General features: G+C 37.4%; 12 protein-coding genes across 12 annotated transcripts; 6 read left to right on the top strand and 6 right to left on the bottom strand. All coding sequences in view use genetic code 12, as the record gives it.

Annotated features, from left to right (window-relative positions):
- Positions 1 to 206: 206 nt before the first annotated feature.
- URA2 (bifunctional carbamoylphosphate synthetase/aspartate transcarbamylase) lies at positions 207 to 6,833 on the top strand (the record flags this gene model as incomplete). The annotated part of the gene is made up of 1 exon (XM_067691347.1): positions 207 to 6,833. The coding sequence occupies one exon, from the start codon at positions 207 to 209 to the stop codon at positions 6,831 to 6,833; it is 6,627 nt and encodes a 2,208-aa protein (XP_067549722.1).
- A 143-nt stretch (positions 6,834 to 6,976) lies between these two features.
- Positions 6,977 to 8,296, bottom strand: SPT10 (Spt10p; the record flags this gene model as incomplete). The annotated part of the gene is made up of 1 exon (XM_067691346.1): positions 6,977 to 8,296. The coding sequence occupies one exon, from the start codon at positions 8,294 to 8,296 to the stop codon at positions 6,977 to 6,979; it is 1,320 nt and encodes a 439-aa protein (XP_067549721.1).
- A 105-nt stretch (positions 8,297 to 8,401) lies between these two features.
- On the bottom strand, positions 8,402 to 9,085 carry I9W82_002485 (uncharacterized protein; the record flags this gene model as incomplete). The annotated part of the gene is made up of 1 exon (XM_067691345.1): positions 8,402 to 9,085. The coding sequence occupies one exon, from the start codon at positions 9,083 to 9,085 to the stop codon at positions 8,402 to 8,404; it is 684 nt and encodes a 227-aa protein (XP_067549720.1).
- Positions 9,086 to 9,804: 719 nt separating this feature from the next.
- I9W82_002484 (uncharacterized protein) lies at positions 9,805 to 10,934 on the top strand (the record flags this gene model as incomplete). The annotated part of the gene is made up of 2 exons (XM_067691344.1): positions 9,805 to 9,841; positions 9,919 to 10,934. The coding sequence occupies 2 exons, from the start codon at positions 9,805 to 9,807 to the stop codon at positions 10,932 to 10,934; spliced, it is 1,053 nt and encodes a 350-aa protein (XP_067549719.1).
- A 210-nt stretch (positions 10,935 to 11,144) lies between these two features.
- MNT3 (Mnt3p) lies at positions 11,145 to 12,755 on the top strand (the record flags this gene model as incomplete). The annotated part of the gene is made up of 1 exon (XM_067691343.1): positions 11,145 to 12,755. The coding sequence occupies one exon, from the start codon at positions 11,145 to 11,147 to the stop codon at positions 12,753 to 12,755; it is 1,611 nt and encodes a 536-aa protein (XP_067549718.1).
- Positions 12,756 to 12,930: 175 nt separating this feature from the next.
- On the bottom strand, positions 12,931 to 13,242 carry HHF22 (histone; the record flags this gene model as incomplete). The annotated part of the gene is made up of 1 exon (XM_067691342.1): positions 12,931 to 13,242. One exon carries the CDS (start codon positions 13,240 to 13,242, stop codon positions 12,931 to 12,933), a length of 312 nt encoding a protein of 103 aa, XP_067549717.1.
- Positions 13,243 to 14,005: 763 nt separating this feature from the next.
- HHT2 (histone) lies at positions 14,006 to 14,416 on the top strand (the record flags this gene model as incomplete). The annotated part of the gene is made up of 1 exon (XM_067691341.1): positions 14,006 to 14,416. One exon carries the CDS (start codon positions 14,006 to 14,008, stop codon positions 14,414 to 14,416), a length of 411 nt encoding a protein of 136 aa, XP_067549716.1.
- Positions 14,417 to 17,472: 3,056 nt separating this feature from the next.
- Positions 17,473 to 17,934, top strand: I9W82_002480 (uncharacterized protein; the record flags this gene model as incomplete). Its single annotated transcript, XM_067691340.1, has 1 exon — positions 17,473 to 17,934. One exon carries the CDS (start codon positions 17,473 to 17,475, stop codon positions 17,932 to 17,934), a length of 462 nt encoding a protein of 153 aa, XP_067549715.1.
- A 76-nt stretch (positions 17,935 to 18,010) lies between these two features.
- SIW14 (putative tyrosine protein phosphatase) lies at positions 18,011 to 18,895 on the bottom strand (the record flags this gene model as incomplete). The annotated part of the gene is made up of 1 exon (XM_067691338.1): positions 18,011 to 18,895. One exon carries the CDS (start codon positions 18,893 to 18,895, stop codon positions 18,011 to 18,013), a length of 885 nt encoding a protein of 294 aa, XP_067549714.1.
- A 392-nt stretch (positions 18,896 to 19,287) lies between these two features.
- On the top strand, positions 19,288 to 21,420 carry I9W82_002478 (rRNA-binding ribosome biosynthesis protein; the record flags this gene model as incomplete). Its single annotated transcript, XM_067691337.1, has 1 exon — positions 19,288 to 21,420. One exon carries the CDS (start codon positions 19,288 to 19,290, stop codon positions 21,418 to 21,420), a length of 2,133 nt encoding a protein of 710 aa, XP_067549713.1.
- A 430-nt stretch (positions 21,421 to 21,850) lies between these two features.
- On the bottom strand, positions 21,851 to 23,728 carry ARO10 (phenylpyruvate decarboxylase; the record flags this gene model as incomplete). The annotated part of the gene is made up of 1 exon (XM_067691336.1): positions 21,851 to 23,728. The coding sequence occupies one exon, from the start codon at positions 23,726 to 23,728 to the stop codon at positions 21,851 to 21,853; it is 1,878 nt and encodes a 625-aa protein (XP_067549712.1).
- A 649-nt stretch (positions 23,729 to 24,377) lies between these two features.
- I9W82_002476 (uncharacterized protein) lies at positions 24,378 to 26,171 on the bottom strand (the record flags this gene model as incomplete). The annotated part of the gene is made up of 1 exon (XM_067691335.1): positions 24,378 to 26,171. One exon carries the CDS (start codon positions 26,169 to 26,171, stop codon positions 24,378 to 24,380), a length of 1,794 nt encoding a protein of 597 aa, XP_067549711.1.
- Positions 26,172 to 27,585: the final 1,414 nt, after the last annotated feature.

The following is a 27,585-nucleotide window of genomic DNA, read 5'->3' as shown; positions in this document are numbered from 1 at the left end:
TGTCCCACAAAAATCTAGACCAAATCTCATCGTGAATTTCTTTCTACTCATCAAGGAGCCTTTATACTAACTTGCTCATAGCTGATCTACTCCCTCTTTCATTTACATTTTGCTAATTGACTGGTTATATTATAAATTCATATTCCCCCATAGCCTTTTATAAATAACCACGAATATATCCTCCTTTTTTTGAAAGATCAGCAACTATGGCTAAATTATCTGTTCCAATTTCTCCACCAATGGAGTCCACGGGTGATAGGTTGATGACCTTGGAAACTCATGATGGTATTGCCTTACAAGGTTACTCGTTCGGAGCTGAGGTCCCAGCTGCAGGTGAAGTTGTTTTCCAAACCGGTATGGTTGGTTATCCAGAATCCATCACTGATCCTTCTTATGAAGGTCAAATTTTGGTTATTACTTACCCATTGGTTGGTAATTATGGTGTGCCAGATAGAAAATTGTTAGATGACGATTACACTCCTGCATTGCCAAAATATTTCGAATCAAATAGAATTCATATTGCTGGTTTGGTTGTTGCTCACTATACCGAAGAGTTTTCTCATTTCTTGGCTAAATCATCTTTGGGTCAATGGTTGAAAGAACAAAATATTCCTGCTATTTATGGTGTTGATACCAGATCCTTAACCAAGAGATTGAGAGAAAAAGGTTCAACTTTGGGTAGATTGGCTTTGCAAAAACCCAGTGTCAAGTCTGAAGATGTCATTGCTGACAAGTCAGGAAACTGGCAACAATACTTTGAAATTCCTGAATTTGATGATCCAAATGTCAAAAACTTGGTTGATAAAGTTTCAATCAAGGAACCAGTCTTGTACGCTCCAAAAGACAACATCAAGTTGGGTAAAAACGGGAAACCAATTAGAATTGTTGTCGTTGATGTTGGTATGAAGTACAATCAAATTAGATGTTTTGTTAGAAGAGGTGTTGAGTTGTTGGTTGTTCCTTGGGATCATGACTTTACCAAAGAAGAATATGATGGTTTGTTCATCTCCAATGGTCCTGGTGATCCAGCTGTTATGGATGAAACAGTTGCCAGATTGCAAAAAGCTTTGAAAGAGGCAAAGACTCCTATCTTTGGTATTTGTCTCGGTCATCAATTGATGGCAAGAGCTAGTGGTGCTTCAACATTAAAGTTGAAATTCGGTAACCGTGGTCACAATATTCCATGTACCTCAACTATTTCTGGAAGATGTTACATCACCTCTCAAAACCATGGTTATGCTGTTGATACCAATACTTTAACTGATGGATGGAAAGAATTATTCGTTAACGCTAATGATGGTTCAAATGAAGGTATTTACCATGAAACTAAACCATTCTTTTCAGTCCAATTCCATCCAGAATCAACCCCAGGTCCTAGAGATACTGAATTCTTGTTTGATGTTTTCATCAATGCCGTTGTCGATTACAACAAGACTGGAGTATACAAGCAAGTTGAATTCCCAGGTGGTAAATTGGCAGACAATGTAGCCGCTCATCCAAGAGTTGACGTAAAGAAAGTATTGGTTTTGGGTTCTGGTGGTTTATCCATTGGTCAAGCTGGTGAATTCGATTATTCTGGATCACAAGCTATTAAAGCCTTGAAAGAAGAAGGTATCTACACCATCTTAATCAACCCAAATATCGCCACTATTCAAACTTCAAAAGGTTTGGCTGACAAAGTCTATTTCCTCCCAGTTAACCCTGAATTTGTTAGAAAAGTTATTGAGCACGAGCGTCCAGATGGTATTTACTGTACTTTTGGTGGCCAAACTGCTTTGAGTGTTGGTATTGCATTAAAGGATGAGTTTGAAGGTTTGGGTGTTAAAGTCTTGGGTACTCCAATCGATACTGTTATCACCACCGAAGACAGAGAATTGTTTGCCTCTGCCATGTCTGAGATTGGTGAAAAGTGTGCCAGATCTGAAGCTTGTAACAATGTTGAAGAAGCTGTTGATGCTGCCAATGCAATTGGTTACCCATTGATTGTAAGAGCTGCTTATGCTTTGGGTGGTTTAGGATCAGGTTTTGCTGACAACGAACAAGAATTGGTTGCCTTGTGTAACAAGGCTTTTGCCACTTCACCTCAAGTTTTGGTTGAAAAATCAATGAAGGGATGGAAAGAAGTTGAATACGAAGTTGTTCGTGATGCTTTTGACAATTGTATTACTGTCTGTAATATGGAAAACTTTGATCCATTGGGTATTCACACTGGTGATTCCATTGTCGTTGCTCCATCTCAAACTTTATCTGATGAAGATTACAATATGTTGAGAACTACTGCCGTCAATGTCATTAGACATTTGGGAGTTGTTGGTGAATGTAACATTCAGTATGCATTGAATCCATTTTCAAAGGAATACTGTATTATTGAAGTCAACGCCAGATTGTCACGTTCTTCAGCTTTGGCCTCAAAAGCTACTGGTTATCCTTTGGCCTACACAGCTGCTAAGTTGGGTTTGAACATCCCGTTGAATGAAGTTAGAAACAATGTTACTAGATCCACTTGTGCTTGTTTCGAACCTTCTTTGGATTACGTTGTTGTCAAGATTCCAAGATGGGATTTGAAGAAGTTTACCCGTGTTTCATCATTATTGTCATCTGCTATGAAGTCCGTAGGTGAAGTCATGTCCATCGGTAGAACTTTTGAAGAAGCTATTCAAAAAGCTATTAGATCAACCGACTACCACAACTTGGGTTTCAACAAGACTGCTGCTTTGATGTCGATCGATATTGACCAAGAGTTACAAACCCCATCTGATCAACGTTTGTTTGCTATTGCTAACGCATTGTCGGATGGCTACTCAGTTGACAAGGTTTGGAAGTTGACTAACATTGACAAGTGGTTCTTGAACAAATTAGATGGATTGATCAAGTTTGGTAACAAGATTGCCGGCTATGGTAACAAAGAAAACTTGCCAGTTTCAATCATCAGACAAGCTAAACAATTGGGATTCGAAGATAGACAAATTGCCAAGTTTGTTGACAGTAACGAAGTTGCTATTAGAAGATTGAGAAAAGATGCTGGTGTCATTCCATTTGTCAAGCAAATTGATACCGTAGCTGCTGAATTCCCAGCATTCACAAACTACTTGTATGTCACTTATAATGCTGATTCTTCAGATGTCACTTTTGACGACAATGGTGTTATTGTTTTGGGTTCAGGAGTTTACAGAATTGGTTCTTCTGTCGAATTCGATTGGTGTGCTGTTAGAGCCATTAGAACCTTGCGTGAAAACAAAATCAAGACTGTTATGATCAACTATAACCCTGAAACCGTTTCCACTGATTATGACGAAGCTGACAGATTGTACTTTGAAACTATCAACTTGGAAAGAGTATTGGATATTTATGACTTGGAACAATCTGCTGGTGTTATCATTTCTATGGGTGGTCAAACATCAAACAACATTGCCTTGCCATTATATAGACAAAATGTCAAGATTTTGGGTACTTCACCAGAAATGATTGATTCAGCTGAAAATAGATACAAATTCTCAAGAATGTTGGACAAGATTGGCGTTGATCAACCAGCATGGAAAGAGTTAACCTCTATTGAGGAAGCAGAGGATTTTGCCAAGAAAGTCGGTTACCCAGTCTTGGTTCGTCCATCTTATGTCTTGTCAGGTGCAGCAATGAACACTGTCTACTCCAAGGACGATTTAGCGTCATACTTGACTCAAGCTGTTGATGTTTCTCCAGATTATCCTGTTGTTATCACCAAGTACATTGAAAATGCCAAGGAAATTGAAATGGATGCCGTTGCCAAGGATGGTAAGATGATCATGCATGTTGTTTCTGAGCATGTTGAAAATGCTGGTGTCCACTCAGGTGATGCTACTTTGATTGTTCCACCTCAAGATTTGGACCCAGAAACTGTTAGAAGAATCGTTGAGGCTACTGCCAAGATTGGTAAAGCTTTGGATATTACTGGTCCTTACAACATTCAATTTATTGCCAAGGATAATGACATCAAGGTCATTGAGTGTAATGTTAGAGCTTCAAGATCTTGTCCATTTGTATCCAAGGTTGTTGGTGTTGATTTGGTTGAAATGGCAACTAAAGCTATCATGGACTTGCCTGTTACACCATACCCAGGTGAGAGATTACCAGATGACTACTGTGCTGTCAAGGTTCCTCAATTTTCTTTCTCGAGATTGGCTGGTGCCGATCCAGTTCTTGGTGTTGAAATGGCCTCTACTGGTGAAGTTGCCACTTTTGGTAGAAACAAGTATGAAGCATACTTGAAATCATTGGTATCTACTGGGTTCAAGTTGCCAAAGAAAAACATTTTGTTCTCTATTGGATCTTACAAGGAGAAGCAAGAGTTGTTGCCTAGTATTGCCAAGTTGAGCGAATTGGGATACAAGATCTTTGCTACTGCCGGTACTGCTGATTTCATCAAGGAGCATGGTATTAAGGTCCACTACTTGGAAGTTTTGAGCAAAGAAGAAGATCAAAAGTCAGAATACTCCTTGACTCAACATTTGGCTAACAACTTGATTGATTTATATGTCAACTTGCCATCAGCAAACAGATTCCGTCGTCCTGCTTCATACATGTCCAAGGGTTACGAATCTCGTCGTATGGCTGTTGATTTTGCCATTCCATTGGTCACCAATGTCAAGAATGCTAAGTTATTGGTTGAAGCTATTGCCAGAAACATTTCTATGGATGTCACCAATAGAGATGCTCAAACATCACATGGTACTGCTACTTTGCCCGGTCTTATCAATATTTCTTCATTTGCCACTTCATTCAATGACTTTGAGAAAACCACCAAAACTTCATTGGCTGCTGGTTTTACATTTAATGCCTTTTTACCTCACACTCAAACTGGTGCTGCAGTTACTGATTACAGAACATTGGTTGAAGCTATTGATCAAGCCGGAGCCGATGCTTACACTGATTTTTCATTTGCAATTGCTGCATCTGAAACTAATTCCCAAAGTGTAGCTGATGCTGCTGAAAACGCTGGTGCTTTGTTCATCCCATTCAATGACATTGATGGATCTAAAGTTTCAGCTATTAATGCTCAGTTCACAGCATGGCCACAAAACAAGCCAATTGTCACTGATGCTAAAGCTACCGACTTGGCATCTGTTCTTTTGTTGGCATCGTTATACAACAGATCAATTCACATTACAGGTATGTCTTCTAAGGAAGATTTGGATTTGATCTTGATGGCAAAGAACAAAGGATTGTCAGTAACTTGTGATGTTGCCGTATTTACCTTGTTTGTTTCAAAAGATGATTTGGATTATCCATTCTTGCCAACAAAGAATGATCAAGAATACTTGTGGAAGAACTTGAAAGATGTTGATTGTTTCTCAACTGGTGTCTTGCCATACTTGATTGCTAAAGCAACTAACAAGAAGATTGTTCCAGGATTGGGAATCAGTGAAACTATTCCATTGTTGTTATCTGCTGTAAATGAAGGTAAACTTACCATTGGCGATATTGTTGAAAAATTCCACGACAAACCAGCTAAAATCTTCAACATTCCAAAACAAGATGCTCAAGTAATTCTCGACTTGGATAGATTCTCAGAAACTGAACCAGCTTATCCAGAATTTGCCAAATTGAAGTTGAGAGGTGCAATCGAAAGAGTTTCTTTCCACGGTGAAACTGTTGTTCTTGATGGTGGTGTATTGGCTGATTCCGCTTTGGGTAAAAATGAAGTTGGATCAAGATCAAGATTCAACTCAGTTACCACTATGCCACAATCACCAGTATTGGGTCAAAAGAGAGTTTCATTCTCTGGATTGCGTCGCCCATCAATGCCTTCAAGCACACCAGAACCACAACCGGCCGAATTTGAGAAATTGGGATCAGAATTGGTTTCCCAACCAGTTGCTGGTTCCTTGGGAGAAATTGCTGCTTTGAGTGATTACATTAGAAAGAACAACACCTTTTTGAGAAACAATATCTTATCAGTCAAGGATATCACCAGATCGGACTTGCACTCATTATTCACAGTTGCTCAAGAAATGAGATTAGCTGTTGAGAGACAAGGTGTTTTGGATATTTTGAAAGGTAGAGTGTTGGCCACCATGTTCTATGAGCCATCAACCAGAACCTCGGCTTCATTTGATGCAGCTATGCAAAGATTGGGTGGTAGAGTTGTTGCTGTTAACTCGAATGCATCTTCAGTTAAGAAAGGTGAAACCTTGCAAGATACCATTAGAACTTTATCATGTTACTCTGATGCCATTGTTTTGAGACATCCAAAGGAAGAAAGTGCTGATATTGCAGCTAAATACTCTCCAGTTCCAATCATCAATGCTGGTAACGGAACTAGAGAACATCCAACGCAAGCCTTGTTGGATTTGTTTACAATTAGAGAAGAGTTGGGTACTGTTAATGGTATCACTGTTACTTTTATGGGTGACTTGAAATACGGTAGACCAGTACATTCATTGGTTCACTTGTTACGTCACTACCATGTTAGAGTGCAATTGGTTGCTCCAAAAGAATTGCAAATACCAAAGGGAATCAGAGACTTGTTGGTTGAGCATAATATGTTGGTTGCAGAATCTGAAGTATTGACTGAGGATCTCATTGCTAGATCAGATGTCTTGTACTGTACTAGAGTTCAAGAAGAGAGATTTGAAGATAAAGAGCAATACGAACGTTTGAAAGACACTTATATTGTTGATAATAAGATCTTGAGTAATGCTAAACAACACATGTGTGTTATGCATCCATTGCCAAGAACCAATGAGATTAGAGAAGAGGTTGACTTCGATCAAAGAGCTGCATACTTTAGACAAATGAGACATGGTTTGTTTATCAGAATGGCATTATTGGCCATGGTTATTGGTGTTGATTTTTAGAGGATAATGTTTTGCATAAAAGTATGGTCATGGATGGGTTTTTAGAGATCTTGGGGGAGATTTTTCTAAGTCACATTTGTGGATTTTTTTTTTGTATATATCGTACTTTGATTATAAATATTTTACGTTTGTTTTTTAAAATGTTACCTTCTTTGATAGGTTCGAACTCTAGGGCGTATAACATCAGACTCGGTATCTTCGTCAGACAAATATCTATCCACCATTGGAAAGGTGGGGCCTGAGGAGGCCGCTACTTCCGCATATGTCTGTCTCAAGCCATCTCTATGTGCTTGTTGCACTTCCGATACCACAGCTTGAATGTGTTCACTAATTTGTGGCCCTTTTGAGTCTGTGTGAGTCTCAAACATGCTTCCATTTTCCCCATCTTTGGGTATCTTGTTGCATTTCTCACACTCCTTTATTACGACCCCAACTGTTTCCTTAATCCGTGGCCAGTGGTACGTCTCTGCAATTTGGGTAGTGGTTTTATTTATCCCAAGATGTCCATTATTTCGATGCACTTCGTAACAAATGTGCAACTGTTGATCTGGATCAGCTACGACTTCCTTCCCTTTCATCATTAGTTTTCCATTCGATAGGCTATAATGCATTGCTCCAGCTCTTAATCTGGCTTTTTCTTGACGATCCGCTGTCGCTGGATACTTGCCCGTCTCTAGATAGTACTTGATCTTATCAAACCTGTAAGCACTTGACTCCGCTACTGTCTTGTCTGCGAGTTCACGACCATATATGATTGCATCAACTGGTTGGTCAAAGTTCTTCACGTAGGCAGCTCCTTTAATCTTGCCAGCTCTTTTGAAGTTTAATGACTCCCATAATTTTCTAGCTGCTGCATCACTTTCAAAAACAAGATTAAACATGGCATAGGTGTAACCAAGTTTAGGAGCCCATTGTAGGAAACAGTCAGTCAATGTTCTTCCAATACCTTTTCCTCTGATACCAGCATTGACAAGAAATTCTGCTGTGCAAATATGTGAACATCTCTTACCTGGATACTGCGGCTGGATGGAAAACATTCCTAAACATTCATTCTCCCACGACCTACCATCAGGTCTAATATTCAAATGTGGATCATCTCCAAGACACATAATTCCTACAAAGGAATTAAACCAATGTTCAACAAATTGTTCAAGTGTTAGTGGATCAAAAAACGGTAGGGTCTCTCCCCTGTCAATCTCCATATTATACTCATCGCACAAGAAATGTAGTAGTCCTATGGGAATTTCAAGTGGTGATAAAACTGGGTATATTGTTGCTGTTGTTACTCCATCCTTGAGAAGAATTGTGTATCGTTCATTGATTTTATATGTTGATTGATGCTCTGCGCGAGAAGTTACCTCCATCCCATTGTGGTCTGCAAGCTCACTATGGCGTCTTTTCCTGCTTGGTTTAGTAGCCAGTTTCAGCTGCCTTACAGCGGAAACAGCGTTGTCGGGTGTCATATCTCCAACACTTTGTAAAGTTTAAAGATCTTGCTACCAATTTTTCAAAAGCGGACTTTTCAATTAATGTGTATCTACAATTTTATCTACAAATGACAACTATGTCTACTGTAAATCTTTTCCAAACATGTAAGCACCCACTAATTTGTCATAACCCTTCAATACCGCTACATTCTTTACATATCCAATTTTTTCAAATCCTAAAGAATCCCAAATTTTCAAGCTCGCCACGTTTGTCTCAAAGACTAAATTGAATACTGAATAAACGTACCCCAATTGAGGTGCAATGTCCAAGTACTTTGATCCCAATTCCTTTCCCAAGCCTAAGCCGCGCTTTACATGGTTGACCATAAACCCAGCATTGCAGACATGCGAACAACGTCCTGTGTAATTTGGTTTAACGTAGAATGTGCCGAGAAATAAGTCATTCCATTGCTCTACTGATAAATTCTGGAGGCCTGAATCATTGAACGACGTGTACTCTCCGTCAATCAAGATGGACGCGAAATGGTGAAACCAATAACTTTTGAAATCGTCAAGAGCTTTCGTCTCATGGTATGGATAAGTAAGGCCTTCGTCGACGAGGAAATTGAATTCGTTCTGAAGGACAATGATTAAGTTTTCAGGAACAGTAGAAACATCATGAATATTGAACAAGGTCACTGGTCTTTGATCTTTCTTCAAATGAAAATTTATAACGGAGTCTTTGACTTTTGGAGTAGAGTCATATTTGCCGTTTGCAAAGGGAAGATCTTTCACAGGTTCGTAGACTGGATCGCTCGAAGTCATAAGAGTTGTCAATAGCTATGTTTGAGAAGAGCTGTGTGTATTTGACTCATTTTTTTTGTCCTTGGCGGAATTGAAAAAGCCCATTTTTGAACTAACCGCGTCGGAACTGGTAGCAGCTTCCATAGCAAAGCGCAATTAAAATATCTCAATCGTCTCAATAAAGTGCGCACAATCAAGTACATTAGCTACCTCTACGAAGACTTAAGATTCTCAAAGTATGAAGTTTTATAGTCAGTTATACTATTTAGAAAGGTAAGTTGATATCACGTAAATTTTGGTACAGTTTTGTGACAATCTGGAAACAAAAAACTCAAATAAATAGCTTCATAATATACAACACACTTAAGTCCCACATTTTGATTTTGCAATTACAGAGCTTGATATCATCGTCACTACTCTATATATTTCAAACGTTACACCCCTAAAGTATTACCAAAGTATCTCCTTCGAAGATGTCTTTTTCCTCCAATTGCGTCTTCACGTGCCTCATCCTGCATATAGATATATTATATTTTATTGTTTTTCTGTTTTTTTGGTTTTACTTTTTCTATTGATGGAATTTTTCTTTTCCTCATTCAACGGAAACTCAATTTCTCAAAGAAAACTAGTCATTTTACAAATATTTAAACACACATTCACGAAACAGAGTGAAATCACATTACCTCCCGTTATATGGACCCTAGCACTTTTACATACCACTCAGAGACTTTTGTATAACAATGGAAGACTACAAGAGAAACGGGACCGCGACGGACAGTATGTACCAGCCCACACCCAACCTACACACATATTCACTCAAAATGAAGCACTTTACTAACCATCTATTACTCTAGCCCTCAGCAAACGAGATAAAAGGAGAAACAACATTGCCACCAGGTTGCAAAAACTAGAACTGACGTTCAAGAATGATCGAGATATATTTTACCGCAATAGTTTACACGAACTACAGAATAAATTAGCAAGTCTACAACAAGGCACCAATGAGGAGTATGTGACCAAGAAGATTCAGCTAGAGGAAGTAAGAGATTACGAGTTGACTAAATTACGTCTCTGGGAAGAGTATCAAGTCAAGAGTATTGAGATGGAGTACAACGAAGCTTTACAAAAGGCAAAGGAGAATCATGACAAGATGATCAAATTGATCAAGGAAAAGTTGTATGATAAACTTCAGAAACAAATAAAGACATTGAAAGAGGATAAGTACTTGTTGAATCTTTTGAATAGTAATAGTTATAATGAGGGTGGATCCAACAGAGACAATGAAACGCTAGCGGCGGCCATGGGATTGAATCTACATGACCGAAGATCTTTAAGAAAACGCGGTGAATACTTTGGAAGATTTGTTACTGGAGAGATGGATGACTTGTCAGATGGAGGAGGTGGTAGTTTGAATGGAAATTTATCATCGGCACAAAATGGATCAGGCTATATATCGCTGGGAAAGAGAAGACGACTTCACACGACTAGGTATTCATCAAATGATGAGGTGTCAAGTAGCACAGCAAGTGCAAAGCCTTGGCATAATGGACATGCAAGTTCAGCTGCTCAGCATAGCTCAGTATACGCTCACAGTAGGAGCAATGGAGGCGCCAATAGTGGATACGAGTCGAATTTCAGTGATAAGGATTATGACGCATTAAACTCATTTATAATGGAGAATGAAGATGGAGTCAAGTCGTTAATATATGATGGAAATGGATTAAATGGTGAAGATGGAAGTCATAGCACTTACAAGGTGCAAACACGTGGATCTCATAAACAATTTGTCGGACCTCAAGGATTGAAGCCAGAAGAATTGAATGATGATTTGGTACTACTACGAACGGCAATTGTGAAGAAGGAAAAGTAGTAGAAGGGAGTGGAGACTAGATGGAGTTTAATGAGTTTTGTATTTTTGTATATTTTTGTATTTCTTTTGTGTAATTTTATAATCCAGCCATTTTAATTTTAATTTTAATTTTTTTTTTTTTTTTTGTTTCCATCGGCATTAAATGAGCTGCAGTTTAGTTAGTTTTGACTTGTGTTGATCTTTATAGCACTTAGAGCTGTTTACGCCACTATGCTCGTCCATAAATTGAGGTTTCTTCTACTTCGATCAAGAAAGAGTGTGACTTTTCTACTATCTACCATATTTATACTATCTGTAATACTCACATTCAAGGACAATCTTCTACCGAATAATGATCCATACTGGTTAAATTACAAAATCACCCAGCCACCAAAAGATGATACCCTAAACAAGCTCAGTGAGCAAAAATTGGATACAAAAATAGATGCTCCATTCCAATATGGATGTACCATCCCCAAGATAGATCAACCCCGAGCCAACGCTGCATTCATTATGCTATGTCGAAATCTGGAAATGAAAGGTGTTATATCAAGTATGAAATCAATGGAGCGACATTTCAATCAATGGTTTAATTACCCATGGGTGTTTCTCAACAATGAAGAATTTTCACCCGAGTTTAAAAATGCAATTTCCAAACAAACCAATGCTAAAGTTTCATTTGGTAAGATTGCCATGGAAGATTGGGAGTTCCCTCTGGATATACCACAAGCTGAATTGAATGAATGGATTGAATCTCAAGGTGATCGTGAGTTGCTATATGGGAATTTGAAAAGTTACCATAAAATGTGTCGTTTTTATTCAGGTAAATTTTATTTGCATCCGTTGGTTAGTCAATTGGATTGGTATTGGAGAGTTGAACCAAATGTGGAGTTTTATTGTGATTTGACATATGATCCATTTATAGAAATGGAGAAAAGGGGCAAGAAGTATGGGTTTAATGTGATGTTGCTTGACTTGTATTATTCCATCCCGGGTTTGTTTCGTAATGTGCAAGCGTTTATCAAGAAACATGGCATAAAAGTCAAGAGTAGTTGGAAGTTGTTTGTTTTAAGTTCAAAATGGTTAATTGGTGAGGATAAGCTTGGTGTTTATGATGGGATACCCAATGGGCGTGATGTATTGGTTGAAATTCAGGATCAGATATACTTGCGGAAGTTTGTTCATGAAATGAAGGACAAGACTGAAGAGGAGTTTTCCAAGAGTTCATTTTTGATGCGAAAGATATTTGAAAAGAGTAAACTGATGCCCAAGTTGCATGAAGATAGAACTGATAAAGAAGAGTATAATTTATATCATTTTTGGTCCAATTTTGAAATTGCTCGAGTGGATCTATTCACATCACCTGAATATCAACAGTTTTACGAACATCTCGAAGCAGCAGGTGGGTTTTACAAAGAGAGATGGGGTGACGCACCAATTCATTCGTTAGCAGTTGGCATGTTTTTAGATCTCAATGAGATTCATTATTTCAGAGATATAGGATATCGACACGAAGTATTTGCACATTGTCCTGCTAATGCACCAGAACATCAATTGAAATACGAGCCAAATCCGAATTTCCTTGCATTTAGTAGTGACTCACAAGGAGATGTCATTTATCCTGATAAACCAAGGTATAATGGTGTTGGGTGTAGGTGCAAGTGCCCCACTACAATCAAAGATATTGAAGATGGGGATTGTATGAAGAGATGGCAAGAGTTTACGCTGGATGACTATAAAGATCCACAACCAATTGATCTTGAAAAGTGGAAGAAAAAATTGGAAAAGAAGATCAAGTATCATTTAAATGCTGGAGGTAGTATGGAAGTAGATTTAGTATAAGTTGGAGTAAATTAATAGACAATAATAGCGATATGCCTGCATTCCATTCTCTCTACAAGATTGAGGTTTCTAAAGTTGGTCATCAAAAATTTTTTAACAAAAGTTATATATATATGCTATACAAATAATACGAAATGAATAAAAGTAAACTCTTTGAAATTCTATCCCGAGGTTTTTAACCACCGAAACCATACAAGGTTCTACCTTGTCTCTTCAAAGCATAGACAACATCCAATGAAGTGACAGTCTTTCTCTTGGCGTGTTCAGTATAAGTAACAGCATCTCTGATAACATTTTCCAAAAATTGTTTCAAAACGGTTCTAACTTCTTCGTAAATCAAAGCAGAAATACGTTTAACACCACCTCTTCTTGCCAATCTTCTGATGGCTGGCTTTGTTATACCTTGAATGTTATCTCTCAAGATCTTTCTGTGTCTCTTAGCACCACCTTTTCCTAATCCTTTTCCTCCTTTTCCTCTACCAGACATTGTTAATTATAGTTATATGTGTATGGGTATGTATTGATAAGAAAGAGAAAAGAAGAAATGTTGTTGAAATGGAAAGGGAAATTGATGTGATATTTAAATAAAAAAAAAAATGTTTTGAGATTTGGTTGATAAAAAGTAGCAATTAGAGTAAAACCACAGTTAGAGTAAGATTGAAGACAGTTACGTATGTGCAAGAGAAGAAGAAAGTTGAGTTTGTGTACAGCGCGAGACCAAGAGAGTGTGTGAGTATTACCCAATAGGCATAAGAAGCTACTGTTGTGTATTCCTGAAGAGCATTGAGTGTGGAATTCGTGTCTTGTGTATGATACGCAATACTCTCGTGACTCTGTAACTCAATCTTCTCTTACGCACAGTTTCTTTATTGTACAACAAAGGAAAGTATTGATATCTTTAGTTTAAAACAAAAGACGCACTGGTACAAAATTTACGCACTAGTCTATTTTTTACTCACACTCACGTAGTTTTAATTTTTCTTTTGTTGTGTGGAAAAGATTTCTAAGAGCTACCATTTCACTTCACCTGCGATAGCAGAATATACCAAGACGACCACAAAAGCTACAACTGCTGCACGCGACTAAATCTTCTTCCTACGTTCCTCTTGATCAAAGTGTAAACAAAAGCAATACCAAAACATCATCACCTCACATACACAAATCTTATTATATATAAACATCAACATGTCCATCTTATCTTGCAAAACTTAACTATCCCTTTTTCTTTTTCCTATCATCATACATTAACAATGGCTAGAACTAAACAAACAGCAAGAAAATCCACTGGTGGTAAAGCCCCAAGAAAACAATTGGCTTCTAAAGCCGCTAGAAAATCTGCTCCATCTACCGGAGGTGTCAAGAAACCACACAGATATAAGCCAGGTACCGTTGCTTTGAGAGAAATTAGAAGATTCCAAAAATCCACTGAATTGTTGATTAGAAAATTGCCATTCCAAAGATTGGTTAGAGAAATTGCTCAAGATTTCAAGACTGATTTGAGATTCCAATCATCTGCTATTGGTGCTTTGCAAGAAGCTGTTGAAGCTTACTTGGTTGGTTTGTTTGAAGACACTAACTTGTGTGCTATCCACGCCAAGAGAGTTACCATTCAAAAGAAGGATATCCAATTGGCTAGAAGATTGAGAGGTGAAAGAGCTTAAGCTTAGACTCACTTCTTTAGGTTTTATATGAAAGATTAGAGAATTGGTAATGACCTTGATGGCTTATTGATTTTCAGTTCTTATTATAACGTGTATATTAGTAATGAAAGTATTAGATTTTATTTTTTTGATTGGGTTTTGCAACACTATTTATACTTTTGGGAAATCTTAAAATTGAACAGCAAACACTCGCTAAAAGAGGATGACCAAAGCTCTCTCTATGTGTGTGTGTGTGTGTCCTCCCCAATTCTATATTTTACTTCTTATTGTTCTTTTCTTTATATACTTCTAATCGTCAATGCAATCAAATACAGATACCAGAGACTAAGTTATCTACAACAAAAGAGATTTCACAGTAAATACATCTTTAAACACATTTATTATAAGAAAATATTCATCAAAAAATGGAACCCCGCAAAGACTTCTAGTCTAAATATCAGTAGGAATGGCATTCAGTGGAACTAACAATTGCTTCATGATGTCAACAGGTCTCAGGTACAAACCTTTTACTAATCAGAAACCAAGTGGGTTTTGACCAGTAAGATTTAACACAATATGTCTAGAATCCTTCTCCAATTGTAAAAATATATCAATCATGAAAATTGTATTTGAATATAAGCAAAGTTACTTCAAATGATGCATGATTGTTACCTTTGGTGAAGGCTCCATGTACAAGGTTTGATGGGGTATACAAAATGCGTAATTCTTAGAATAGAAACGTTCACAAAAGGAAGATAAATTTTCAATTCATTGAATAAGATAATCTTCAATTTTCTAGAAGGGATATCGTTCCCTGTATTTATAGTTTTCGTATTGATCTATAAAACCTGCATGTAAATGAAATGTTTTTTGCTTTTATGTTATGTTATAGGACAAATGAGGCGTACAACAATCACTGCATTACAAAATAAAGATTAAAAAGAGAACATTGTCAGAATTATAGGAAACAACAATCTATCTCACTAATAAATGAAAGTATTTACAACCAAACTTAATAAACTTTCTTGTTATGGAATCTCCATATCGATTGGTACAACCCTGTATTAAATCTAGATGATATGACACTATAGACTCTTTTCAAATCAGCATCCTGTGTGGGTAAGCCACTAGTTGGAACTCTTTGTTCAAGTGGTTTCCAATGACAACTGTTAGAAAGAAATACTCTGTTTTGGTTCCCCAAATTCAATATAGAGAAGATAATTACAGTTTTTATAATTACACAATATAATAAATCTTTAACATTTGTACTATAAATAAGCTGCGATAATCGAATATAAATTGTACGACTAATTGAATTTTCCCAAAGAAGACAAAGGTCACAAAATAGTAATCCACCAAATTGCAGGCGTTTCTGACTAAGAGAACTCCTTTTGTATATAAATATATTGAGTTGTTAAAGATCAATACACTAAAAGTTTATAGTAACTTCCCCCAATTACAACTAATGAAAATCATTTTCATATTTGAATGATTGTTGTCCTTGAAAGCAGTTAATGTGTCCTCCCACGTTCAGACATACTTCACCGAAATTTCGCACCATCATTGCTCAGTGGAATCTCTCTAGGTTCAATCAAATACTCAACAAAAACGGTTTTCGACACAAATTGACTAATATGGAAAAGAAAAGAAAGCAGAATACTGGTGAGAGTCCTTCCACAGTCTATTTATACTGTTTTTTTCTCTCTCTCTCTCTTAATAATGAGTATCATTTGGGCTGTAGAATGTGTATATTTGGTTGTCAAATTTCTTTGACAAATTTGTTCATATATTGCCCCTCTTTTTTATTATTAACTACATTTCTTTTTTTTTTGCTTTAAGCGGTTTCGTTACACAAATGCAATTTCAACAAAGTACAATCATTCTTGAGCAAATTAAATTTTTGCTATGCTTAGCGGTTGTCAAGACAACCTAAACAATTGCCTTATATATATAAAAGTAAGAGGAAAAAAGCATGACCATGTTTCTCTAGTATTGTAGCTCATCCTACACATAGCCTCAATGTTATCACTATTTGAGTGTACCAGTAAGTTAATTTTGATAAACAAACAAAATAGGAGGTTTGCGTAAAACACAGCAGTACTGCTACTTCTATAAGCAGCTCTACTACTGTAAGCAAAGTAGCCTGTAGACTATCTTAGAGCTTGAGACTACAACATAATTGAATTACACACTATAACAATAATTTACATTCTATTAGATGAATTAATATTCCTATTTCCTCGTAGTAATCAACGTATATATATCTTGTCAAGCAGTGGCAAGAAAGATGTAATTCTTCTGCAAGATTTGACTCAAAAGTAAACATAATATCAGCTTCATAGGAGGTATGGTATCTAGATAAATCTTGTTTAGACGGCTGAACTAGATGTTCAATGAATAATTGAGATACTTTCTCTAATCTCAATCACATATAAACAATTAAAATTTGCCCATTATATGTATCATATGCCATATATGATACTTACATTGGACGATCGTTATTGTCAAAAAGCCTCTAAACATTCCTCTCAGAACAATTAACACCTCGTTTCACCCTTCAAATTATAAAAGTGTTCGAAATATGGAATGCTAGAGCGAGAAGAGTAAGGAAAGATTATAAAAAAAAAGGATTTGTGCAACACTATTTATACTTTTCGAAAATTAACCACCCCCTTTTTTACAAAATAAAATATTGACCACACCGCACTTTTGGACCTGCATACAGAACAATGTTGAGATTGAAACATAGTTTGCTAACTACCACGAAACAAGTGCTGGCTCTGATCTCTTTATGTCTTTATTTTCTTCAAAGGAGCAGGACTTTTTCATGATTCATAGTACCCGTAATGCTTCTCTTTCATCAAACGGCTCTATCTTTAGTGCTTCTTACTTTAGGTCTAAAACTTTATCCGCTTTTGTGGTCCAAGAATCTCACTTAATGCCGAATCTAGATGTCGCGTGGAAAAAAAAAAAAAAAGACTAAATTTCATGCAGTAGCAATCTCAAATTTTCAGTCCACTGAAATAAGAACTAGAGACTCTCCACATTTCAACAAAGAGAACCCATTTACTTCAGATATGTCTGACTCAACTATCAAACCACCTCCATCACTTTATGAACAACTTGACTCATTATCAGTCTCACCCATTCCCTCGGGTGTTTTATCAGGAGCTTTGTTCTTGAAAGCATTGACCAAAACATCTTCAGCTGTATCTATACCCAATTCAGGTACATCTGGCTCATCATTTGCATTTCACAAAACATTGGCTGCTTCAAGACCTACGCGATTGTCATGTACTTTATTCGGTTCAGCTATGGCTTTGGGCACGTATATGATGATTGATGGAGATCCATTGAATGCCTCGGGTTTCAATTTTGCTTGGCTGACTTTGTACTTGATTGTTAATGGTAAATCATCAATCCTGTCTATTTTTAGAGGAAGAATAACACCAGTTGCGTTATCAGGATTGGCTCTTTTTGATGCTGCATTGTATGGTAGAGAATTTTTCTGGAGCAAGAGAAGTCCATTCCAGCAGTAGAAGAATTAGGTTATTTATAGGTTCTGTGTAAATTTTGTCATAGATAATATACACATTGTTACATAGTGTCCTAATGTCACCCCCATTTCAACGGCAACAACCCTCGCTCTTTACAATACTCCTTTATATGTCGATCATCATACAATTCAATAAATTGTTGGTCCATAGGTCTCTCTTTAGGAGCAGCAAACTTTCTATACTCATCAAAGATTATAGTTTTGGACCAGTCTTGCAAACGTCTTAAAACTCCAATCAAACACCCAGTTCGGTGTTTACCTCGATTACAATGTATAAGTATAGGTTGATTCTCTGGATCAAGAACAATCTTGACTGCTTGCGTTATCAAGTCTGGGGAAATTTTAACAAATGGTTCTTTATTTCCTGACATCCCTAGTTGAAACAATTTAACATCATTGTCTTCAAAAAACTTTTTCTGTAGCTCGGGGTATTCCTCTGGGATAAGGCATAAAACTGACTTCAACTTTAGTTGCTTCAAAAATGAAAAATTAGCAGGTTGAGGAAATGAACTTCTGTAAATTGACCCAATAACTAATGAAAAGTTTTCAGGTGGAGTCAACGGCTCATCATCGACATCAGAGCCATACTGTGAATCCTGTGCCACTGCATCCTTCTCGCTCGCCTTGTTATGCTGCTTCTGCTTTTCTTCGTATTCCAATTGTAGCTTCTTTTGCAAATTAAGGTCCAATTTATCATCTGCATCCTCGTCATAGATCTTTTCCTCCTCTTCCTCGGTTGTAGTTGCATTATTATCTTTTTCTTCTAGCTTCAACTGAGTCAATTGGGATCGTAGGGGTGAGCTGTTGGCATCCACTGTGGAACCAAAGTTTGTATGTTCATTCTTTGCAAACATATTGAACCCGGAATCATCTCTCGAAGCATCACTCGGTAGACCAGGTATATCCTCGTCCATCTGAAATGGACTATCTGCATTTTCTGTCATAAAGGCGGTAGAATCTCCTTATCGTCTCAGTTGTTGCGTGGTGAAACTATTGTATATCCCTCCCGGAGCTTTCAATTTCTAATGATCTCAGAATAACCAGCTAATTGCTAAAACTCTTTGGTATTTGAAGATGTTAAACGCGTCTCCTATAGCTATTATGAGCCACACTTATCTTCACTTTGTAGTCAACAATTAGATCAAGCTACTTTTTTCTCACTTTGTCTTGGGACAATTTTCCTTTTTAAATCAACGGGTGTAGTGTGATAAAGACCAAAAAAAAAAAAAAAACCCACTTCAGTGTCGCATTCTGTAATGTCGTGTATTTCATCTCATCAAGCTCTTCTCAAGAATTTTCACAGCTGTAAACCTAGAAACTACAAATCAAATATACGATGGCTGGAGGAACAAAAAGAGGTCATGTCAGCCACCACTCGTCCCATGGCAAAGACAGAAATGTTAAACGTGGGAGAACAGAGTTGCGAACAGTAACAAGAACTGCAAGGAGACCAAAAAAGGATGGAACAGAAGAGACCCATGCGATTGAGAATAGTCAAAATGGAGATGCTTCCCATGACCAAGATGACAGTGAAAGAGAAGAGGAGGAATCAGAGGATGAAGACCTTAGTGGCAAGGCATATTCTGCTTTGCTAACACTACTAAAGACAAAGAACAAGGAAAAACCTCAGGTAGAAGAAAAGACCGAAACAATTGAGAATGAGCAACCAGAAGCTGAAGACGAAGATGAACTTGCAGGTGAAAACTTTGAAGAAGACAATGAGGATTCTGAAAATGAATCTGAGAATGATGAAGAAGATTCACCTGCAGAGTTGGCAACTGATCCTTTTGAAGTACATTTTAATCAACCTAGTGAGGAGTATTTAGAAAAGGAAGAGAAATTGGTGTTGAAGGAGCACAACAAGTGGACCACTCTGTCAAAAGTGGCTTATGATGACTTATCATTAAGCTCAACAACATTGTCACCACCTGGAGAAGACATCACGCAAGTAAGCTCCAAAAAGAATCCTACTAGCATCAATGATTTCAAGTCATTGAAAATGAGAGTATTGGACGCTTATACGAATGAGTATGGAGAAGAGATTTCCGAGTTGGACTCGGTGCTTCTTCAATCAATCATTAATTACCAAGATGTCAACTATCAGTATAAAACATTTACAAACAAGTCATACAGGAAGCTTTATGCGATGCATGCATTGAATCATGTCTACAAAACCAGAGATAGAATCATCAAAAACACCGCCAAGTTGCACCAAGCTCAGGAGAACAACCAGGATTTGGAATTGAGAGATCAAGGATTCACCCGTCCAAAAGTATTGATTCTTTTACCATCAAGAGAAGCATGTCACACTTTGGTGGAATTGTTGATTAAGTTGTCGGGTACTACCCAACAAGAAAACAAGAAAAGATTCACCACTCAGTTTCATGCCAAAGATGTTCCTAGAAGCAACAAGCCTCAGGATTTCCAAGATGCATTCAAGGGAAATAACAATGATTACTTCTGTATCGGATTGAAATTGACTCGTAAGTCGCTCAAATTGTACTCGTCATTCTACTCCTCGGATATCATTATTGCATCACCTCTTGGTTTGTCAATGATTTTGGAGAATCCTGATAAAAAGAAACGTCAATACGATTTCATCTCATCCATTGAGTTATTGATTGTTGATAGGGCCAACCAAATCGAGATGCAAAACTGGGATCATGTAAATACAATCATGAAGTATATCAATAAAGTCCCCAAGGATTTCCATGATGCTGATTTTAGTAGAATTAGAATGTGGAGCATTAATGATCAAGCAAAGTTATTGAGGCAAACATTGGTTTTTTGTGAGTACTTGACCCCATCAATTAACAACTTAGTTTCATCAAAATCTTTCAATCTCCTGGGAAAGACAAAGTTCAAACCAATCATTACTTCGGAAACAAGTATCATGAACTCCATTGGGATTAAGATTAAACAAATCTTTCAAAGATTTGCAAGTGAATCTCCCACAAATGATCCTGATAGCAGATTCAAATTTTTCATCAATTCAGTACTCCCCAACTTGTTAAAGACAACTTCTTATGAAGATGGTATGATGATTTATATCCCATCATACTTTGACTATCTTCGTATCAAAGACTATTTCAAAACGTCAACAAAGTTCAACTTTGGTGCTATTGATGAATACAGTTCTCAATCCAAGTTAACAAGAACAAGACACGAATTCGCCAACGGTAAAATCAAAATCATGTTGTATACAGAGAGACTACATTACTTTAGAAGATATGAAATCAGTGGAGTTAAAAATATAATCATGTATGCACCACCAACAAATCCTATATTCTATAAGGAATTGATTCGATTCATTGCCAAGTCAGTATTCAAAGATGAATGCGATTTGAATCTAGTCACCGTCAAAATACTTTACTCCAAATGGGATGCAACTGCGTTGGATAGAATTGTGGGTAATGAACGTGCACCAATCCTTTGTCATTCAAGAAATGAAATGTATGAATTTAGGTAAAACATAGCATCACGTACTTAATGTATTAAAGGCCATAATAAAGCAACCAATAGCAACATAAGGACTCAATCTCTCTCCAATCCTGGCGAATTTGTAGAAAACACTCAATATTCCTGTTTTCCTGTTATCTAGAAGTGCTGGTGCCACGCTGTGAACATATGTGCAAGTGCAAATGAGGAGAAGGAGTACTTGTAAAAGTGATTGGAAGTTGAATAATGCAGACTAGGGATAACTAAGTTAGTAGATGCAATAAGGACTATGTTTTTATCTTGACATACCATTGTTGCGGAATGAAAGAGTAGTGTTTGTTGTGACAGCAAATATTTTTTTTTTGATTTTTTCTTAGAAACGCTACCGCGATAGGCTCATGTCAAAATATTATCGCTTTCCTATTATCATCTATTTATACATATATATATTTTATTATAATCTACTTAGAAGTCATCATTCTATCAACACGAGTAGGAACATCAAACTTACCAGCAATGACTTCATAAAATTGCAATCTCGAACTATCACCCAACTTTCCAGTTCCCAATTGCTCTTCAAATTCCTGTACATTGTGGATTTTATAGGCTTCATGAGTTTTACCTTCAACACCACCAAACACCAGCAATAATTTAGACCATTTCCAAAGTCCGTTGATATCATTATATGGTCTAGTTGGACCTAAAAGTTTTCTTTCAATCGTGTATCCATCATTATTAAGTAAAAAGACTTTTGGCAAATTGTGTAAAATGTGATGATATCTAATAAAACTGGAAAATTCTTGTGCAGTCATTTGAGCACCACCATCTCCTTGCACCAAGATGATTCGCCTGTTCAGGCCCAAATCATTGATGGCCATTATGGCTCCAAATGTTGCTGGAACTGCATATCCAATTGATCCATAACCCCAACCAGAAAGAAGGTGCAAGTTTTGTGGGAACTTGATATCAGTTACTCCGAAACTGAACGACATTGTGTCAACAATGAAAAAGTCATTTGGTTGCAAATGTTTGGTGAAAAATGCATTAATCATAGCTTGTGGGCAGTACAGGTTATCTGCTTTGGAAGCAACGTAAGTATCTTGAGGAATGTATTGGTATGTGGTTTGTCTAACGGCAGCAATTTTTGAAACATCCAACTTTTCAACCAAGTTTTGCAAAAACTCTTGCATGGAGAACAATTTTTCACCATTGAATTGTTTGTTGTGGTGAATAGCACTATTGATTCTGATGTAATCTGGATGAACAATAATTGTGTTGGCTGCTTTTGAAAAATCACAAGTGCAACCACCATTATTCATTTCTGTGTCGTAAAAGCCCAAGAGGAGCAAGAAGTCGGAGTTCTCAAATAAGTCCTTTACTTTGAAGTCAGAGGAGCCGGCTCCCAGGTATACACCAACATAGTTGGATTTGGTTTCATCAATGTTTCTTCCATAATTGGAGGAGAACAACTTGACACTCTCGGGCAACATCTCAACCAATTTGTTAAGTTCCTTTTGTGCACCAAATCTGTTAACTAAGCAATCAGCAAACAATGATGGATCCTTAGACTTGTATAATAAGGACAAGATGGTGTCGGTAACTTCATTTAATACGCTCTTCGCGTGAGCAGTTCCTTGGTATTGTGACAATGGCGAAAATGGCTTTTTGTGCAATATGCTAGAAGATGTGATCATATCAGGAACATCACAAGGAATGAAAAGGTATCCAGGTCTTCTTTCTTGGATTATAGTTCTCAATACTTTATCAACTTTTGCAATATTGCTAGAGATATCTCTATCCAATGACTCTCGGATACAGGAAACACCATCAACCATCTTCTCATACACAGCATGATCAGGAGGGGTGAATGCATCACGGTTTGGGACCAAGTGGTGGATATTAACAATCTTGCTCTTGGCTTCTTCCTTTTGTCTTGTGGATGTTGTTCCCACAATATGCAAAACAGCACCATATTCAGTAAAAGCATTAGCAATACCATTGATTGCAGACAACTCACCAACACCATAAGTTGAAATAAAAACACTCAACCCATCAATGGCTTTTGAGTAAGCGTCAGCTGCATAAGCACCGTTCAATTCATTACATGTGTTGATCAACTTGATACCTTTGCTTGTAACCAGAGGAGTAAATGCATGTTCAAGCAAGTTAAGGTTGAAATCACCAGGAATTTCAAAAATTGTTTTAAGTTTAGGATTAGCTTGAGCTATTCTTTGAAAGAGGAATTCCCCAAAACCAATGTTTTCTGGCAAGATAGTTGGAATTTCGGTTTCCTCAATAGCTGGAGGTGTAGCTGGTGTTGTTTCTCTAACTGGAACCATTGTTTTCGTAAATATAGATTGATGCTGTCAAAATAGAAGCGAAAGAGAAGGGGGAATACAGGCACATTTATATACACTTGGATAGTATACCTTGGAAACACGCGTTTATGTACGTAAAGCATAGTTAACCACTTGATGTCGGTTAAGCACTGTTCTCGGTTATTGACGGTATTTTTTTTTTTCTTGTAAATACCCTCAGAATACCGAAAAACAAAACAAAAAATATAAAAGTGATTGTAGAATACCCCCCTTTTTTTTCTCTATATTGCACAGATGTTAGGAACTATGTGTTTTCTTTTTCATGGTTATGTTACTGCATGAGGTGGAATGTATCATTCCTTAGATGGAGTAAGAGGTCATTAGTATAACATTTGGGTCAATGTAGTCATGTTTATTTAGGTAAAGCGGGGAGGAAGATTTCTCTAGTATCGTAGTAGCCACGGTCCCCTACGGCACCAAAGTCGTTTTAGACCTGTTGCATCATGTAGACTACATTTCAGGCTAATCGGTTCAACGAGGATTGGCAACTTCGGAGTTCCACAGTTTTGTACGTTTTTTATTTAATTTTATTTGTTTTTTTTCAATTCTGCAATCTTTCGGTAATACAAGGTGGATAGTAACGGAACCGAAGATATTTCAAGAAACGGATTTATTGACAGTCTAAAACCTTTACTTCCATGCTACCAGCCGAGTTAGATCTTCCCCTCAGCTGTTCAATGCTAACTCCCTTCTCCTCACCTTTGCTTGAATCGTACAACACAATATTGTTGTCAAGAGCTTTGGTCCTCTCTTGTCTCCTGTACAAGTATAGAACCAAAAACGACCAGACTGCCAATGCAAACCCAGAAGCCGCTGTAAAACTATACCCTTTTAGGAACCTAGGCGCCTCGACTGTCTTCCATACCAATACTGAAATCCAAGCTGAGGTCATTTGTCCAAATATACTACAGCAAACCAAGATAATTTGTCGTTCACGTACATCTCTCCGACATATATCTCCCAAGAATGAATATAACACAGGCGATGAGCTCCAACCCCAATATTGCATACAAAATGCAAACCATTTGGCTCCTTCTGGTATGTGCCAAATTGCAAGCAACAAATTACCAAGTACATTAAACACCTGCGAAAATATTATAGCACCGTAACGACTTGCAAGGAAATCGGCAATTGAGGTGGTTAAGATTAACCATAAAATTCCCAATGCGGGAGTCAAGGAAGTGTAGTCTTGTAATGTACCTCCATCAAAACGAGGAGTTACACCATCGCCTTTCTTCAAAGATTGGAGCCATAAAGGGTACGCCCCAGATGTTCCATTTGAATTATTCCAACAAAATGCTGTCCACAATGCTAAGACATAAATATGCCATGAAGTAAGAATCCTTTTCCATAAGTTCCATTCAAAAAAGTAGTAAAATGCATTTTCTCTAGGTTTAGCGTCCTTTTGATCTTTTCTCATTCTCCTCCTAGCAATTCGAATATCTTCATCAGATAAGAAGATACTATAACAATCTTCAGGTGTACCTGGAATCATATAAATTCCAATAATTCCCACTGCAAAACTGATAATACCATCAATAATGAAAATCCATTGCCATGCTTCATAACCATTGACTCCACCCAAATTTCTCTTGATGGCCCCTGAAAGCACACCCGAAGTCAAAATTCCCAAAAATTGGCCCATGTAAAAGAATCCAGCCCGACGAGCTACTTCTCCTGTGCTTGCTTTGAACCATGAGGCAAATAAGGAGTGGTATGCAATATATGTTGGGGCTTCAAAGGCACCAATAAAAAAACGAATTGCTTTAAGGCTTGGAACATTCGTTACCTGGGCTGTGCAAATCGTCAATACTGACCAACTAATATCCAAGGCTGGCAATACATAGTTTAATGGGAGGGCGTAAAAGATGTACATGAATGGAATTTGAAGGACAATGTTACCCACTGTAAACATCACTTGGGTGTTGATGAAATCATTGCCTTCCATCCCAATTGCCTCTTTGATCCCACCAATATAGGCGTTGGTTAAATTGGTCTGGTCTAAGTACTTAACCCAGTACGCCATGAGGGAGTAAAAAGTCAACAAGATATCAATCTTTGTAATAAACTTTTTCTCTTCCGATGTGTCATCATCATGAAACCATCTGTACCACTTTCTGCTCTTCTTCTGCTGAGAAGTGACTCGATACTCATACTCATCGAAACACTTCCACCACGGACGATCTTTTTCATCACGATATTCAATCTCTGGCTCTTCCTCCTTGGTGATGGAACTGACTTCCAATTGTGCATTTGTTTTCTCAATGCTGTCTCCTTCACTTGTGAGTGATGAGTCTTGATAACTAGTGTCTATGAAGTTGCCATCTGAGTCTTCATCGACGATTCTTCTCACAGGAAATATACCCCATTTGAGCCTTTGAAAAGGCTTTACCATTTCTGCCATACCCGATGTGTTTGCTTCTTAGCTTTCATTTTCTTCCTCTGGATATGAGTGATATATATATACTTTCCATTGATACTGTCTTGTGATTTTGTGGGCAATTGCACAGCTGTGGCGTCAAATTTGTCAATAAATTTTTCAAAACCTTGATTGATAGATTGGTTATTTCTTCTTTGTGTCTGCGATTTACGATTGCGCATGCGCGTGAGTTGTGTGGACCCCTGAATGTAAGACAACAAAGTAATTTGAAATGTAGTAAACACGTCAAAAGGATCTGCATTTTCGAATGCGGTATAAACCGTATAAGCGTTGAAAAGGTTTTATCATGATACGTTGTGTAGTTGCACGCCTTGCAAGGCTGACTTTTCAAAGTGGTTCACATTTGGCCCAGAATTTTTCTCTTGTAACAGAATTGTTTCGAAATCCCGAGCCGAGTTGGGCAACTTTACTGAGCCATAGTATAGTTTTGAGTATGTCTTCCTTGTCATATGTCACGGGGCTCCCCTTCCTCTTATTCTGCCTGATCCTGTGAGACGTAATAATGTAGTCCCTCTAGCATTGCTCCTCGGTAAAAGTTGAAGATTTACGCTTAGCCTTACGGATGCACGTGGCGAGGCTATCATTCTAAGATAAAAATAGAGCATCATGCATACAGTCAATCATTGCTATAGCACGCACGTTCTTGCTGAATATTATTAGTTGCAAATAAAGAAAACAAAAAAAAGAAAAAGAAACGAAAAGAGAAACAGGGCACGAGGGTTGAAATCTGTGATGCACGAGGGGTGTGTGCGTGGGGTGGGGGGAAACGGAGTTTTGTTTACATTTTTTTTTTTATTTTTCTTTTCTTTGCTGCGACACACACACACTCACTCACTCCGAGTAACTGAGAGGTATCGCCACCACGTTGCTTGATTTCAGGGAGCAGTACATGAGTAGCTTCATCCGTGACGTAGTTTTCATTTTAATTGTAAACTGAGCCTCTTGAGTAAACTCTATGTGTAATGGAAGATTGGAAATGATTAAAAACATATCAAACTGTCAAGGGGGTAACTCTTTTACACTTGTCAAATACGTCGAGGGGGAAGGTCTGAGAGACCTGCTACTTGTTATCTTTTGTTTTGAGTTTGCTAGTGTGGGGAGAGGGACTGTGAGATTTAGAGTTTTCTGTAAATAATTTGGTGATAATATAATCTATATATAGCAGAACGAAAGGAAGAAGAAAAAAAAACAATAGAGAGAAAATATTTTTTTTTTCTCTTAAAAAATTAAAACAGTTATATCATCATTCCTTTTTTTTTTTTTTTCTTTTTCCCCCTTCTTTTTCCCACTTCTTTTGATCCAAGTCATATTACAGAGAGTTCTGTTTATTCAACAGTATATTCTACGCTTTAAACGTTATATAAATCACTATCATACA

Source organism: Candida metapsilosis (genome assembly GCF_017655625.1).
Source record: "Candida metapsilosis strain BP57 chromosome Unknown scaffold2, whole genome shotgun sequence".
Lineage (NCBI taxonomy): Eukaryota > Fungi > Ascomycota > Pichiomycetes > Serinales > Debaryomycetaceae > Lodderomyces > Lodderomyces metapsilosis.
This window is presented reverse-complemented; position numbering and strand designations above follow the sequence as displayed.